The sequence below is a fragment of the Gobio gobio genome, assembly GCF_949357685.1.
Source record: "Gobio gobio genome assembly, chromosome: 13".
Classification (NCBI taxonomy): Eukaryota; Metazoa; Chordata; class Actinopteri; order Cypriniformes; family Gobionidae; genus Gobio; species Gobio gobio.
This window is the reverse complement of record NC_137106.1, coordinates 29683720-29697596: the sequence shown is the minus strand read 5'-3', so window position 1 is coordinate 29697596 and position 13877 is coordinate 29683720. Positions and strand designations below refer to the sequence as shown.

The window sequence follows — 13877 nt, the reverse complement described above, 5'->3', positions numbered from 1 at the left end:
ACATAAGACATTTGGCATTATCGGAAGGACACACAAATAGCCCCCATTGCATTATATTCAACATTATATATAGCAGTATAATATAGCACTGACTCTAACACTTCTGTAAACGTTTTTCTCACACAGTAATTTTAATTTTGAGTGAGCTATACACAATATATATTGTCACTATCCACGATACATATTGTTGCTTTTTTTTTATTGCGATATACTGTGACATGATATTTTGTTGCATCCCTAAAAATATTAATCATTTTACCTCCAACTAAATATTTTGAGCAGTTTAAAAGTAAAGGATTCTTCAAATGAACCTTCATTGCGCGGACTATATTCTATGTCAGTACCATGGCTTAAATCAAAGTACAATAGTACCACATCAACACCATTACTGTACCATAGTACTGCCACAGAAGTATTGGGGATATACCATACAAAAATATGGTAAATGACTTTCAGTTCTATGATATATTTTAAAGCATCATGGTATAAAATTCCACAACAGCACTTTTTTGTAAGAGACATCATAAACATAGTAATTTATCGTGGTACTAATAAGATACTTTAAGTATTACCAAAGTGCAGTGCATGTCGGACTCACCTCGGTAACACAAACAAACCTGACAGATTCAAATAAGATGTTATGTTTTAATAAATAATTGTAATGCAATACCACATTTACTTTATTCTAAAATAAATTTTGCCCACGTTGCTTACACAGAAGCCAAGCAGATGAAAACCAACGCCCTCCAGTAACATATTTACCTCACTATACACATTATAATCACAGATGCATCAATACTTTTCGTCATATGCTAAAGATTATTATTTATGCATATCAGTTAGGCCTCGTTGCGACCTTGGCCTTGAAGCCAGCAACACACCCAAGCCCCCCCCAAATCGTGAATCTGTCAGTTTGCCAATCATAAACGTGATTCTCGCACTGTGCTCATATTTGTTTACATGTAATGTACATCACCGAATCGGTCCTAATAATACATACATACGTCTGCCATGTGAATCAGTCTTTCAGGGGGGCTAACAGACGCGTGTAGCTAAAAAGGCACCGTCATGCAAGAAGAAAACACATCATGCATTGATTTACCTCACCTAAAACGTCTTATAATAAACGCCGTATTGCATTTACACTGCTAGGGATGCAATGCACGAACGGTTTTCTACAAATGTAAGCCGGACGGTTCTGGTTTTAATGGTGATAGTGGTTAGCACGCGAGCTCGTGTTAGCTTCGGTTGTTTTTATTGATTATTTCAGGATCACGAGAGGAAAAACACAAGCGATCAGGCTGCGATGTGTTTGCATATTGAGGCGCGTGCTCACCGATGGCGAATTGTTTTATTGGTCGTGTTGTGTTGAAGAATGTCTTGTTAAACGGTGCGGCGCCCCTCTCTCCCCATTCCCTCCTGCTTCTGCTGCTTCTGCTGCTGCTGTTGTCAGGCTTCTGCACGCGTGTGAAGCCAGCGACTACGAGGAGAGCGGAAAATGTGAGCACTGCTACTATGGCAACGCAACTATTCCATAGCAATGATAGTTCTTTAAAATAAAAGTCTCCGCGGTTATGTGGACCTTTTGAGAAAAAGAAGCACACATCTCACTAGTCTATTCAATTTATAAACAATTCCACCACAGCGTCATGTGTTGTGCAACTCAAAGTGTTGTGTTTGAATAAAACATTTTGTTTTTGTTCTGCTAACATTAATTATTAACAAATTAAATAATATTTTTCCACCTTCGCATTTGGTCCACAAATTATATTTACCTGATTTTATTGAATTGTTTAATAATGCTTTATTTGAACATTCAGTTTACACTATGGTGCAACATAATTGCAAAACAATAATTATGAATAACACCAACAGATAGAATTGAGAAAACATGAACAACCAATATACCAATGCTCAAAGCAATACAGACAGTAACTAAAAAAAGAAAAGGAAAAAAGAGGGCATTGCATAAATAAATAAATGTTACAAATTGAATACAGTAAAAAAAAAAAAGTGTAGGCCGTGCAAATTGTTCATGTTCTGGGAGCTTTTTTGTTAAGTGAGAGTGAAATTTTTAATAAAAAAGTAAACAATGTTTTATCGCTTAGAATACAAAACAAAAATAGGATTTTATGAATATAAAATCTACATAGAAAGACAATTTGGTTTATTATAAAGCAAGCATTTGGATCCGCTTCACAGAATCAAAAAAATCACAGATTTGGGATTCATTGAAAAACCTTGTAAGATAGTATTTGAGATAAACAATCTCTCCAGAGCTGAAATTTATAATTGCACAACCAAAACAATTGAAGAAGAGTTTCAGTGTCATATTCTGACTAAAGGAACATTTAGTGTTTCTGTCAACTCAAATATTTTTTTAAACGTTTATGTAATAAATATGTTTTACATAATAAAAAATAGTTTACAAATATTTCTGAAAATTAAAATCATTCACAAAAGTAATTTAAAAAGTTGTAAAACTAGCACACACAAAATATAAAGAAAAGAAAAAAACTCATAAAATTGCCCAAAATATACACTTACATTTGTATTGTCATAGATAAACTAAAAGCATAATACAAATGGATGTACAAATGCTGTGTAAAATAAGAAGTTAACGACATAAAAGGAATAAATTATTAATTATGTGACAAAAAATAAGTCACATAATTAATAATTTATAACAAAATGTTTTTTTATTAAATAATAAAATGTTCATTTCATAAACAGAAATGACAGAACTACGAAGAACCATGTAAAACAGCAGCTAGAAAAGTGATAAATAAATATATTTCAGCTAAATATATGTTTCCTCTGATGATTTGCTCAAGTCCAATTTAAAATTGTACCAAACTGGTAGGCCTTCCATACATCCGTATACCGAGAGCACGGTCATAATGGTATCTTACTACCATCTACTGGTAATTTTAGGAACTATTCGTTTCAGAAAGATAAACGTTTGAGCTGTATTTGAATCTGGATTCAGTTCCTGTTTTGTTGTAATGTTTATTATCAGAGCTGCACTGAAGTAGGAAAGTATTTTAGACCATATAAAAAAAATGACATAAGAGGAAAGACCCTTCCTGTCTTCTGCACTTTAAAACATGGTCCGGCTCTGCACGATTGTTTTGCTTGGTTGATCTGAATGTCTCAAAGACTATGTCAATTTTAGTAGGAAAACACTTGCACTTCAACCTGTGATTATTGATGGTAACTTACACAGGGGAATGTAGTAGAGGAATAAGTATTTAGGGACAATTTTTGATAACGTTGTTTGATAAAAAATACTGATGCCATTAAAAAAATCACACCAAAGATTGTTTGTGTTGAGGAAGCTTAACTCTTTTAATGTACAGAGACCCATTCTTAGGTCTTTTTATAATTAATTCGCTGAAAGTATTCTGTCTTTTTCTTTCATAATCACGCCTGGCACTGTTGGTTTGCTTGTGGATTGAATAAATCTTTAAGAATTGGGAACTTTCTTGTCCTCATGCTTACCTGGATTTAATTATAGTATGTTGATTTTCTTCATTGTCTATGAAGAACAGAAATCGTCTGCAAGGTATTGTAAACATGTGATCAAAAATGAGGGGTGTTCCTGTGTTGTTGAGGATGGCGCATAAAATAATGGGATAGCAGCACAGAGCACACCCTTTGCATTTTTATTTTGAGTGGATGCACCTTGGGCGGCGATTAAAGGACAATCAGGTGTCCACAAACCGTTACAAATGTACTTTTTTTTGCCTGGAACAATTAGTTTATGTAATAAACACAATTGATTTATATTTTTTAGTGACTTTTACGTATTTTGAATATTTGTATGTATGTAAAGTTTTGTCTGTAAAGCACCATGCTAGTCTGAATTAGTATTTCCCCATGGCCATGGGGATTAATAATAAAGCTCTAAACTAAACTACAAACTAACACCACACAAAGAAGCAATTGTAAAACACATAATACTAATTTTAAATACCGTAAACTGTATAATTGAAAATGAATATTAATTGAATGCTCATCATCCAGTAGTACCGAGTAGTACTCTATTCAAAAACGCTGCACTTTCCCGAGATGCATCCGCTCCAGCTCGCTTCCTTTAGACCAATCAAAAGGATGGTGAGAAAACCCTCTTCTCTGATTGGCTTAAGGCAGCAGATGCGCAATTTTCAAAGTCATCTAACTGCTGTGCCTGAGGACTCGTACTCAGAGCGTACAACAAATAAAGTGTATTCAAATAACCTGCGTCATTGGAGGGATTTTAAACGGCTTTGCCATCTTACTTTATTTGCTTTTAAAGGATATCATTTAAACGGTACGTGCATGTTCTCATTTTGTTCTCATTAGCTTGTTGTTTTTGTATTTTTTTTGAATAGGCGTCATTTAGGCTAACGTTAGATATGTCACCATAATGGGTCTGATATTTGTAGTATATAACGTATATATTTGTCTATTTATATTTTAAGTGGCGTATATATATGCAAGCGACCTTTCGATGTGACTTATATTTGATAATTAAATCCTGCTTTTGTTTAAAGGTTACATTTAAAGGGAATTTTCAGACCTGGAGCACAGCATACGCTCCTTTAACATGGCATCATCACAGATACCAGCAGCCAAAAAAGATGAGAAAGCAAGAAATATACAAGTGGTTGTGCGATGCAGGTGAATGTACATGTTTTGTAACTTCTGTGTTTGTTCGTATATGTTTTTATGCTATTGTAAGCGTGCCACTCTCACGTGTTTTGTATGTTGGTTTATACACTCCTAGTACTAAACCCTCTTTGTTTATATTATATAAATAATATGCTATTATATTATAACTGTTAGGTGAACCATGATATTGGTTTTTATCCCTCTTCTCTCTGAGACCAACAGTATTCTCTACAAATGTAGTACTGTCATGTTTTAAATGTTCGATTTATACATTGTCTTCATTGCAATGTTTGTTGGACAAAAGAATGGTTTGAATATGTGTGTTATGTTTTACTTGTTTCATAATTGCTCATATTTATTGCTAAAAAGCCTAATATTTTTCTATGCTTTTTAATGGTTTTCTGGACTTTTATTAAAGTGTGTGTGTGTGTGTGTGTGTGTGTGTGTGTGTGTGTGTGTGTGTGTGTGTTTATAAGATCAAAATTTAACTTCTCTGTATACACCATTCTCATGTCTGATGTGCAATTCACAGGCCCTTCAACACAGTGGAGCGTAAAGCTGCCTCTCATACCGTTGTTGATTGTGACCAGAATCGAAAAGAGGTGATGGTCCGTACTGGAGGTGCCACGGACAAAGCCGCAAGGAAAACGTACACTTTTGACATGGTGAGTTTTTGGCTTGTTTTCCACCCACATTCTGAGTATTGTGATGTCCAAATCTTTGCTTGTGCAGTAATGCTCATTAAATGTCTGGTCTGGTTTAGGTTTTTGGTCCTTCTGCCAAACAAATTGAGGTTTATAAAAGTGTGGTTTGCCCCATATTAGATGAAGTTATTATGGGCTATAACTGTACTGTATTTGCGTGAGTATCTCTCTTTAAATTTCATATTCAACTTTACTGATGGCTTTACCTGTTATGTTTATAAATGTATGTAAAGTGTTTTTCATCAGATGTTTTTAAATGTTATCACTCCATTATGAATTTTACCATGAAAAAAGCAAAATAAGCTGGCATTAAAAAGGCAAACAAAACATTTTGTATTTAAATTGTTTTATTTGTTTGCTAAAAGATATGGACAAACTGGAACAGGGAAAACCTTCACAATGGAGGGTGACCGGTCGCCCAATGAGGAGTTTACTTGGGAAGAGGTAACATTTGAGTTACATTTTGGCAGTTCTGCTGCAGTATAAAGTGTATAATCCAGATGCTGGTTAGAATAATACATTAGTGTTTTATTTCTTTCCTAAAGGCCACTAATGTTAATAAAGTTTTTTTGTAGCAGCAACGGATTTTTTATTTAGATTTATGTAACTCTTTCTAGCCTTATTCTGACGGTCTCTTCATAAACTGTTTGTTTTTGCTACTGTACCTTTTAAGACTCTTTATCTAGATGATATCTGTTTGATGTTTTGCTGTTGGGCCACAAGATCAGTACCAATATTGCCATGATATGATCTGCTCGGGGGATTTGTCACGTTTTTCTTCCTTTCACCTTTTCCTTCCTTTCACCTTTTCTCTTACAGGACCCTCTGGCTGGAATTATTCCCAGAACTCTTCATCAGATCTTTGAGAAACTGTCAAGTAACGGCACAGAATTCTCAGTGAAGGTATCTCTGCTGGAAATCTACAATGAAGAACTGATTGACCTGCTCAGTCCTGCTCCTGATGTCACAGAGAGACTTCAACTGTTTGATGATCCCAGAAATAAAGTATGCTTCTAATTGGTTTCCTCAAAAAGTTCATTATACCTCCCTATAATATATATCATCTGAAAATGTTCACTAAAATCTGACATTCTGTGTTTCTGTCAGAGGGGTGTGACCATTAAAGGTCTGGAGGAGATCACTGTGCACAATAAGAATGAGGTGTATCAGATCCTGGAGAGAGGAACGGCCAGGAGGAAGACGGCCTCCACCTTCATGAATACTTACTCTAGGTAATAACTGAATCCTTGCATCCCAATTTAAGAGACAAAGAAAATGTATGCCAGTGCTAAGTTGTTTATAATGCCCCTCTTCGACTTTTATTCGACCAGTCGATCCCACTCTGTGTTCTCCGTGACTATTCACATGAAAGAGATCACACTGGACGGAGAGGAGCTGGTTAAGATCGGAAAACTGAACTTGGTAAGTCTACTTTCTTCAGTTCGTGGGATTTGAATCTGCAGCTCGGGCTCAATAGTGGAAGTTCACCATTTTTGTACCGACAACTCATCTGTCATTCTGATCAGGTGGATCTTGCGGGTAGTGAGAACATTGGGCGATCTGGTGCTGTTGATAAACGTGCCCGTGAAGCCGGCAACATAAACCAGTCTCTGCTGACTCTGGGTCGTGTAATCAAGGCTCTGGTGGAGAGAGGCCCTCATGTGCCTTACAGGGAGTCCAAACTCACCCGCATACTGCAGGACTCGCTGGGAGGACGCACCAAAACCTCCATTATCGCCACTGTGTCTCCTGCCTCCATCAATCTGGAGGTATGACTTGTGTTGGTTGGCTTTGTACTGTTTCTTTGCTGCGTTTAGGAATATTGATTTTATAATGTTGTTTTAGGAAACTCTGAGCACTCTGGACTATGCTAACAGGGCCAAGAGTATCATGAATAAGCCTGAGGTCAACCAAAAACTCACCAAGAGAACTCTGATAAAGGCAAGTTTCTTTACTGATGTACTTTTTCTTAAGAGTTACTTGACTATATTCCCAGTTTCTTCATCTACATGCAGCATCAGCATTGACTGTTTCCATAAATAAATGTTGCAGGAATACACAGAGGAGATTGAGCGACTGAAAAGAGATCTGGCTGCCAGCCGTGACAAACATGGAGTGTACCTCTCTGTTGATAACTATGAGTGAGTTCTGAGTGCATGCTAGGTTAGGTTTTTTGTTTTAAGGCATTCATTTTATTCAGAAAGGATGCATTAAAGGGTTAGTTCACCCAAAAATAAATTGTCATTAATTACTCACCCTCATGTTGTTCCAAACCTGTAAGATTTTCGTTCATCTTCAGAACACACATTTTTTCACAATTTTACAAAGAGTAATTAATGATAGAATTAATTTTTTGCTTGAATTGACCCTTTACACTGTTCAAAATTGACTTTTATAATGCGGCAAAATAACAATAATAGTATTTCTATTTAACTTTTGATTGTATGATCCTTGGTCCTTGGATAATGTGATTTATAGAAAGAAGGACGCTTTAACTCGTAACTCGCCCTAAACTGCGAATGATGCAGTTCACTATTTTCAGAAAATCTAAAAATGTTTGTTCCAGGAATTCATTTTGTATATTATTTTTTTGTATAATTGGTTGAAGCAGATAATTAAGGAGCAGACTATATATTTCATTCTTTATTTGGCCTTTTGCAGGAATATAAACAGTAAACTGGTGTCTCAGGAAGAGCAGATTACTGAGTACAACGAGCGGATCGCTGCTATGGAGGAGGAGCTCAAGAAGGTGAGCATCTTTCAAATCCATTCTACTTCTGCTTTTCGATGTATACAAGACCTGCCCAACTTCCACTTTTGAGTGTATCTGATTAATTTTGTGCTTGTGTTGGCAGATTATGGACTTGTTCACAGACAGCAAGCAAAAATTGGACCTGTGCACTGAGGACCTACAGGAGAAGAACCAGAAACTGGAGGAGGCTCACAAGGACCTAACGGAGACCAAGCACCGCCTCACTCAGGAGGAGTTCATTGCGTTGCAGCTCCAGAGTAATGAGGGTCAACTCTACAGCACTGCTGACCAGGTCTGTGAATGTAGAAGGAATCCGATATTGTGACATTTGATGATGCACTGATATTAAGTGCATACATGCACACTATCCTAACTCGGTCTCTCTCATTCAGCTGTTGAGCACTGCTGAGGCTAGCACTCAGGACGTTAGCGGTCTTCATGCTAAGCTGCAGAGGAAGAAGGAGGTAGAGCTTCATAATGGGGAGGTCCAGGAGAGCTTCTCCCAACGCATGGAGAACTGCTACAACAGCATGCAGTCCTCGCTGCAGGAGCAGAGCCACAAACATGCTGAGATGATTGACTATTACCGCACTTCTGTGGGTAAGATATGTCACATGGATGCACTCTCTGTGTAATATCCCTATTTTTGGGCATTTAAAATCTTTTCCTTCCAGGAAACGGATCAAATTCATTTATGTTTAAATGTCTGTGTAGGTGAGCTGCTGAATACAAATGGCACGGTGTTTAAGGAGACGTTAGGTGCTGTCTGTGAGTCTTACAGCAGTATTAAAGGAGCTGTTGGAGAAGGTGTAGAGCGGTGCAAGGAACGAGTGTTACATCAGGAGAAACTCTCTCAGGAGGCTCAGAACAGCATGCTGGAAATACTGGTAAAAACTCCCAGCAGTCCAAATGTTTTGGATTAAACACGTGTTTTGATATTTAGCCTTAGTTTTGTTTTCAAAAACTTTAATCTATGGGCACTCCTTTCTGTTAAGTTAGTATAGTTAAATTAATTGAATTGCAGGATTTTGGATGTTTTAGGAGCTCCATGCTTTTCAGGGATCCTACCTTTTTATTTACTAAACCAATGAATTTACATGTAATCTGTACTTTTACTGGATATGGATTTAAGAATCATTTACACAATTTCTATCTGATTAAATATGAGCTTGATATGACTAGTAACGTGCATAACACAAAAATTCCCATGAAGTCTTTAATTACAATGACTTTTCCAGGCCTAATAAGTCACTTTTAACATTACCTCCTATATCCAGGTTTTCCAAGACTCTTTGATTTTTAGTGTTATGATCCATGTTAGACATTTTAGTTAACCAGTATTGGATATGTAATTGTGCATGCCAATTTTCCCTTTTTATTCCTTTACCTTTGCCAGTATCTTTAAAAGCAAGGACAATTTTACTCTATTAATTTTAAAATGTATCTTATGCATATCCTTTTCATACCGTGTACCTTGATGTTGTTTTTTTAGGATGAACACAAACAGCATCTAGAGGAGGTTCTGATTGCCCAGGCAGTGCCAGGAATCAGGTCTGTCATGGCCATGAATGACAGTCTGAAGCAAACCCATCAAAGATACCACAATTTGACTGAACAGGTACATGTGAGAAGAATGGGTTGACCTGCCAGGTTCCTGCTTATTTGAGATTTATAATAAGTCCTGTTAAAATCTCTTACAGACGCGGGGTCTGAAAGCAGAGATGATGTCATTTTTTGACTCCTACATGGTATCATTGGCTTGTATGCGAGAGTGTGCTGTACAGGGCTTCAGCACTCTGCGCGCTGAACACGACAAGCTCAAGCAACAGATTAGCCAAGCTGGAAACAGCCATCAGGCGGTAGGTCTATCCCCTGGAAAGTTTCTTGAAGCGGAGTGTCTTTAAACCAAGCGATCACATTTGTTAAATTGATTGGCTCTGATGTTCACAAGCTTTATGGGTATGAATGTAACCAATTAAACATCTCTCCTTATAAAGTTCTCCTGTTAAAGTCTGTGATAGTTTTCAGAACTTTTGACCACTAGTTCTAAAACTGCTGAAATTGTTCCTTTTGCACAGCGTGTGGCCGAGCTGGTTCAGTGTTTTCAGAGCCAAATGAATCTCTTGGCAGTGGACACTCAGACTGACTTTGAGGGTATTTCACAGGCAGCATCTGCTCAGATTGTTCCACTAGAAACACTAGAGAGCTCAATACAGAGGTGAGAGAATATTCACAATCACAACATATACCTTCAAGTATAAAAACCCTAATAAATAATTTTTATCGTAGTAAATGTACTGTGGCTGAGGAGCACACTGTGTCTGTCCATGCTCGACTGGGTTCTTCTGTGGACGGAGTGATAACCGAGATGAATGGAGTGACGGAAGAGGGAGAGAGAACGCTGGAGGAGTGTGCCGGATACTGCGGACTGCTACAGACATCCCTTGACTTGTTAGCCGAGTCAGGACTCAAGTGGTGTCACGAAGCCAGAAACTCAACTGAGAATAAAGCCCAGGAACAGCTCCAACTCATCAGGGAGACAGACACGGCTGTGCAAGACTTGCTAAAGGTTAGTTTGGCCCTGTCCCATTTCCCACATTTGCAGTCTTTTTGCACTTGAACATCTGTCTACTTGCATGATGTATTTCTGGTGTTTGGCCGAAGTGGACATGGAAAACCAAGTGTGTAGTTGGACTGTTGGTTACCTAATGGAACACACTTATATTGTTGTAAAAATGCAAGTGAACTTTTTTTACAGAGCTTATTGACACATTTCTGGATTTGATGAATGATGGGATATTTTAAGCCTCAAATACCGCTCTTGAAATGTGTGTTAAAGTCAGCAATAGGGTTGGGCCGAAAGACGATGCCATCGCCGATGGCTGACAGACATCACGATGTTGAGCTGTTCACTGTAGACCGTCTGATGCCAATTTGGTAGACATCGCCCAACCCTAGTCAGCAAGAAACGGAAGTTGTGATAGTGTTTTCTTCCCTATTGTAACACCTATATCAGAGTGAAACAGCTTTTCAAAAAGGTTTTTTTTTTTTTTTTATCCATCAGGAATGAATTAGCTTTTGATTTGCTATTGCTGTGATCTCATGAGTGACATGTTGGCTCAACCAAGTGTGCCGCACACATTCTGAAAAGTGAAGCTAAAGCATTTATTGGCTCCAAACGGCGTAATTGGCAAAGACTGTTTCTGTGATTTTTATTGTGGAAGAAAATGCAAGATACATGTCCATCCTTTTTTTACAGTCTTATGTGCTGAACCTATTGAATGGAGGAAACCAGCTGAATATTTGCCCCTACTAAAGCTTTATTTTTCACTTATTTTGTGTGTGCATGCAGTCTGTAGAGGGAAAGGGGGAGAAAGCCATTAAAGACTGTGGAGCCCATTTGACTCGCATGCAGCAGGAAGTGGAAGGAATTCTGGGTCGTGTGGAATTGCAAACCGGTAAAGATGATGCTACCTTGCAGGAGCACAAAGAGACCCTCTCCTCCATCAACACTCAGGCACTGGACACTGTACACAACTTCATCAGCTCAGAGCTACGGCAAGATTTACCAACAGGTATGAAAGAAGCTGTGAGGGAAATATTCAAAGTATAGCATCTGTCCATGTGCACAGGGCAGTATGTGACGTGTATCTTTGCAGGGACGACCCCTCAGCGTAGGGAGTATGCGTACCCACGTATGCTGAACAAGCCGAGGAGTCGAGAGGAGCTGGAAAAGGAGTTCAGAGCTCAGCAGGAAGCACTTCAGTGTGCACTGAGCCAGTGTGATACCGTCATTGAGGCAGAAGAGGAGAAGCCTCTCGACCAGGTATCACATGTTTAGTCCATCCATGGTCTTCATATTACATGAGGAGACTGAATCAGTGTAAACGCTATCAGTGTTTGCTATTAAAATGTATTAAGATTTATTTGAAGATGCTATAAATACTATTGTTTGGACTGGTGTAACCTCGATTCTGTTTTTAGGACTCTCTAGAGGATGAAGTCAGTGTTTCTAGTGATGGAAACACAGAACAGTCATGCTCTGATGAGAACCTGACGTGTTATGAGAACGGAAGGATTCCCTTCTTCAAGGTGAGACATTTTGCACCTGTTTAATGTTATACATTGGCTTGAGGTGCGGTCACGTTAGCAAAATTTCACGTGCAAAAAAGGTCCATTGTCAATAGTCTTGTGATGTATGAAGCAGCTTTCTGTTGATCAACGCAGAGAATTTGTGAAAATCTTGAAATCTGTGCGGTGGATTTCTTTTGAAATCACTGGATTTCGCTGTGAAAATTTGCCAAACAATAGTGAATGTGACCACACCTTTATAGTGTTGGCAAATAATTAACTCATTGGTTGTAGATGCAGACTGACAATATTTCGTTCTTTTTGTATAACTAGAAGAAAAGCAAGAAGGAAAACGGCAATAAATCCCTGAACCGTTCAAAGGTGGAGAACGAGAGCATGACTACGCCACCACGTTCTAAACTACCACTCAGGTGTCAGAATTAAACTAAATTATGTTCCAGTTTTTACTCTCTCCTTGGGGCACATCTTTTAAACTTCTGTGTATGTCTTTCAACATTATTTGTCTATGTACTTACCTTTCATATGTATGTTTTCTCAATCACTGTTTAATATTAAAAGTTATAACTTCAGAGTAATTTCTTCCTGTTAGTTTCACTAGAGTTTAGAGCTTGTTTTTGTTGAACATTTGTATGTTTAATTAAAAGCTAAAATAAAATGATCCACTCCATTTTTGATCCAATAAAACATATTTTTAAAGTATGGTTCTATTTCGAAATGTTTGTATAAAGTTAAAAAAAATTTCTATTACATTCAGTTTGTTTATTAACATTGGTGGTTTTTGTACTTTTTTTTTTTTTTTTTGGAATTCACGGGGCTTAATGTTCTTTTTTATATTTTTATATATATATATATATATCACATACACCCGAGAACTGTTTGCTGGAGGTTTGGATTAGTACAGTTAATAAAGAAATTTAACTTAAGATTTGCTGTAACCATATTCAATTAAACGTTCCATGTTGAGTAAGATAAGATTATTATATCCTTTATTGGTTACTTCAATTTTAAAATGATTTTAAGTTTATTAACAATTTTGTGCATGACTATAATTGTAAATCAATTCAAGTGCACAAATGAGCATTTCATATTTTGTTAATTTCCTTACACCTTCTAAAATATACTATGAAAAGTTGAGTTAAAGGTCTGTGGTAAACTTAAGTTTACGATACTTGGACGTTTTGTTCAACAACGTAAATTACACACACCCATATCAAAAACGTGAGTAATTTACCTTGTAGAACAAAACGTCCAGATATCGTCAATTTATGTTTACCACAGGCCTTATTTTACTAATAAATTGAAAAATTAATCGAATAATCTCGAGGGAACCGATAAAGCCCGGTGTTTGACATCACGACTGCAGAATAATTGATAAGAAAATAAAGTTTGTCTAGTAAATAACAAAATAACTGGGCTGCGTTCAGCCCTGACAAAACGTTGCAAAACATTTCTTAAACGGAAACGGTGCTGGGTTGAACCAGAGGGTTGAACACCCTGTTCTGATGACGCAAGAGTTGCAACTATGGCAGCCGAGAAGGCCATTCTTTGTGTTCTTTTTGAAGAATTTTTGGAGCCTGATGAAATCGATATAAATACGTGTTTAATACTGCAAAATACATGCAATCACTGCCCTTGCCGTCCAGAATAAAAGACAACATCCCAATCCCATTTAATGA

General features: G+C 37.3%; 2 protein-coding genes across 2 annotated transcripts in view; one reads left to right on the top strand and one right to left on the bottom strand.

Moving 5' to 3' along the window:
• Positions 1-1484, bottom strand: part of dicer1 (dicer 1, ribonuclease type III) — a 48384-nt gene extending 46900 nt beyond the window's left edge. The window contains exon 1 of the mRNA XM_079833100.1: positions 1337-1484. The gene's annotated coding sequence lies outside the window, so the exon portion shown is untranslated. The remainder of the gene's footprint in view (positions 1-1336) is intronic.
• Positions 1485-4153: 2669 nt separating this feature from the next.
• On the top strand, positions 4154-12902 carry kif11 (kinesin family member 11). Its single transcript, XM_079833102.1, has 23 exons — positions 4154-4312; positions 4536-4662; positions 5186-5318; positions 5417-5514; positions 5723-5801; positions 6177-6362; positions 6465-6589; positions 6689-6779; positions 6884-7126; positions 7203-7298; positions 7410-7498; positions 8019-8106; positions 8213-8401; positions 8502-8709; positions 8824-8996; positions 9602-9727; positions 9810-9968; positions 10188-10327; positions 10399-10678; positions 11462-11684; positions 11769-11935; positions 12094-12201; positions 12514-12902. Exons 2-23 carry the CDS (start codon positions 4589-4591, stop codon positions 12622-12624), a joined length of 3186 nt encoding a protein of 1061 aa, XP_079689228.1. The 5' UTR covers positions 4154-4312; positions 4536-4588; the 3' UTR covers positions 12625-12902.
• The last annotated feature ends 975 nt before the right edge of the window (positions 12903-13877 follow it).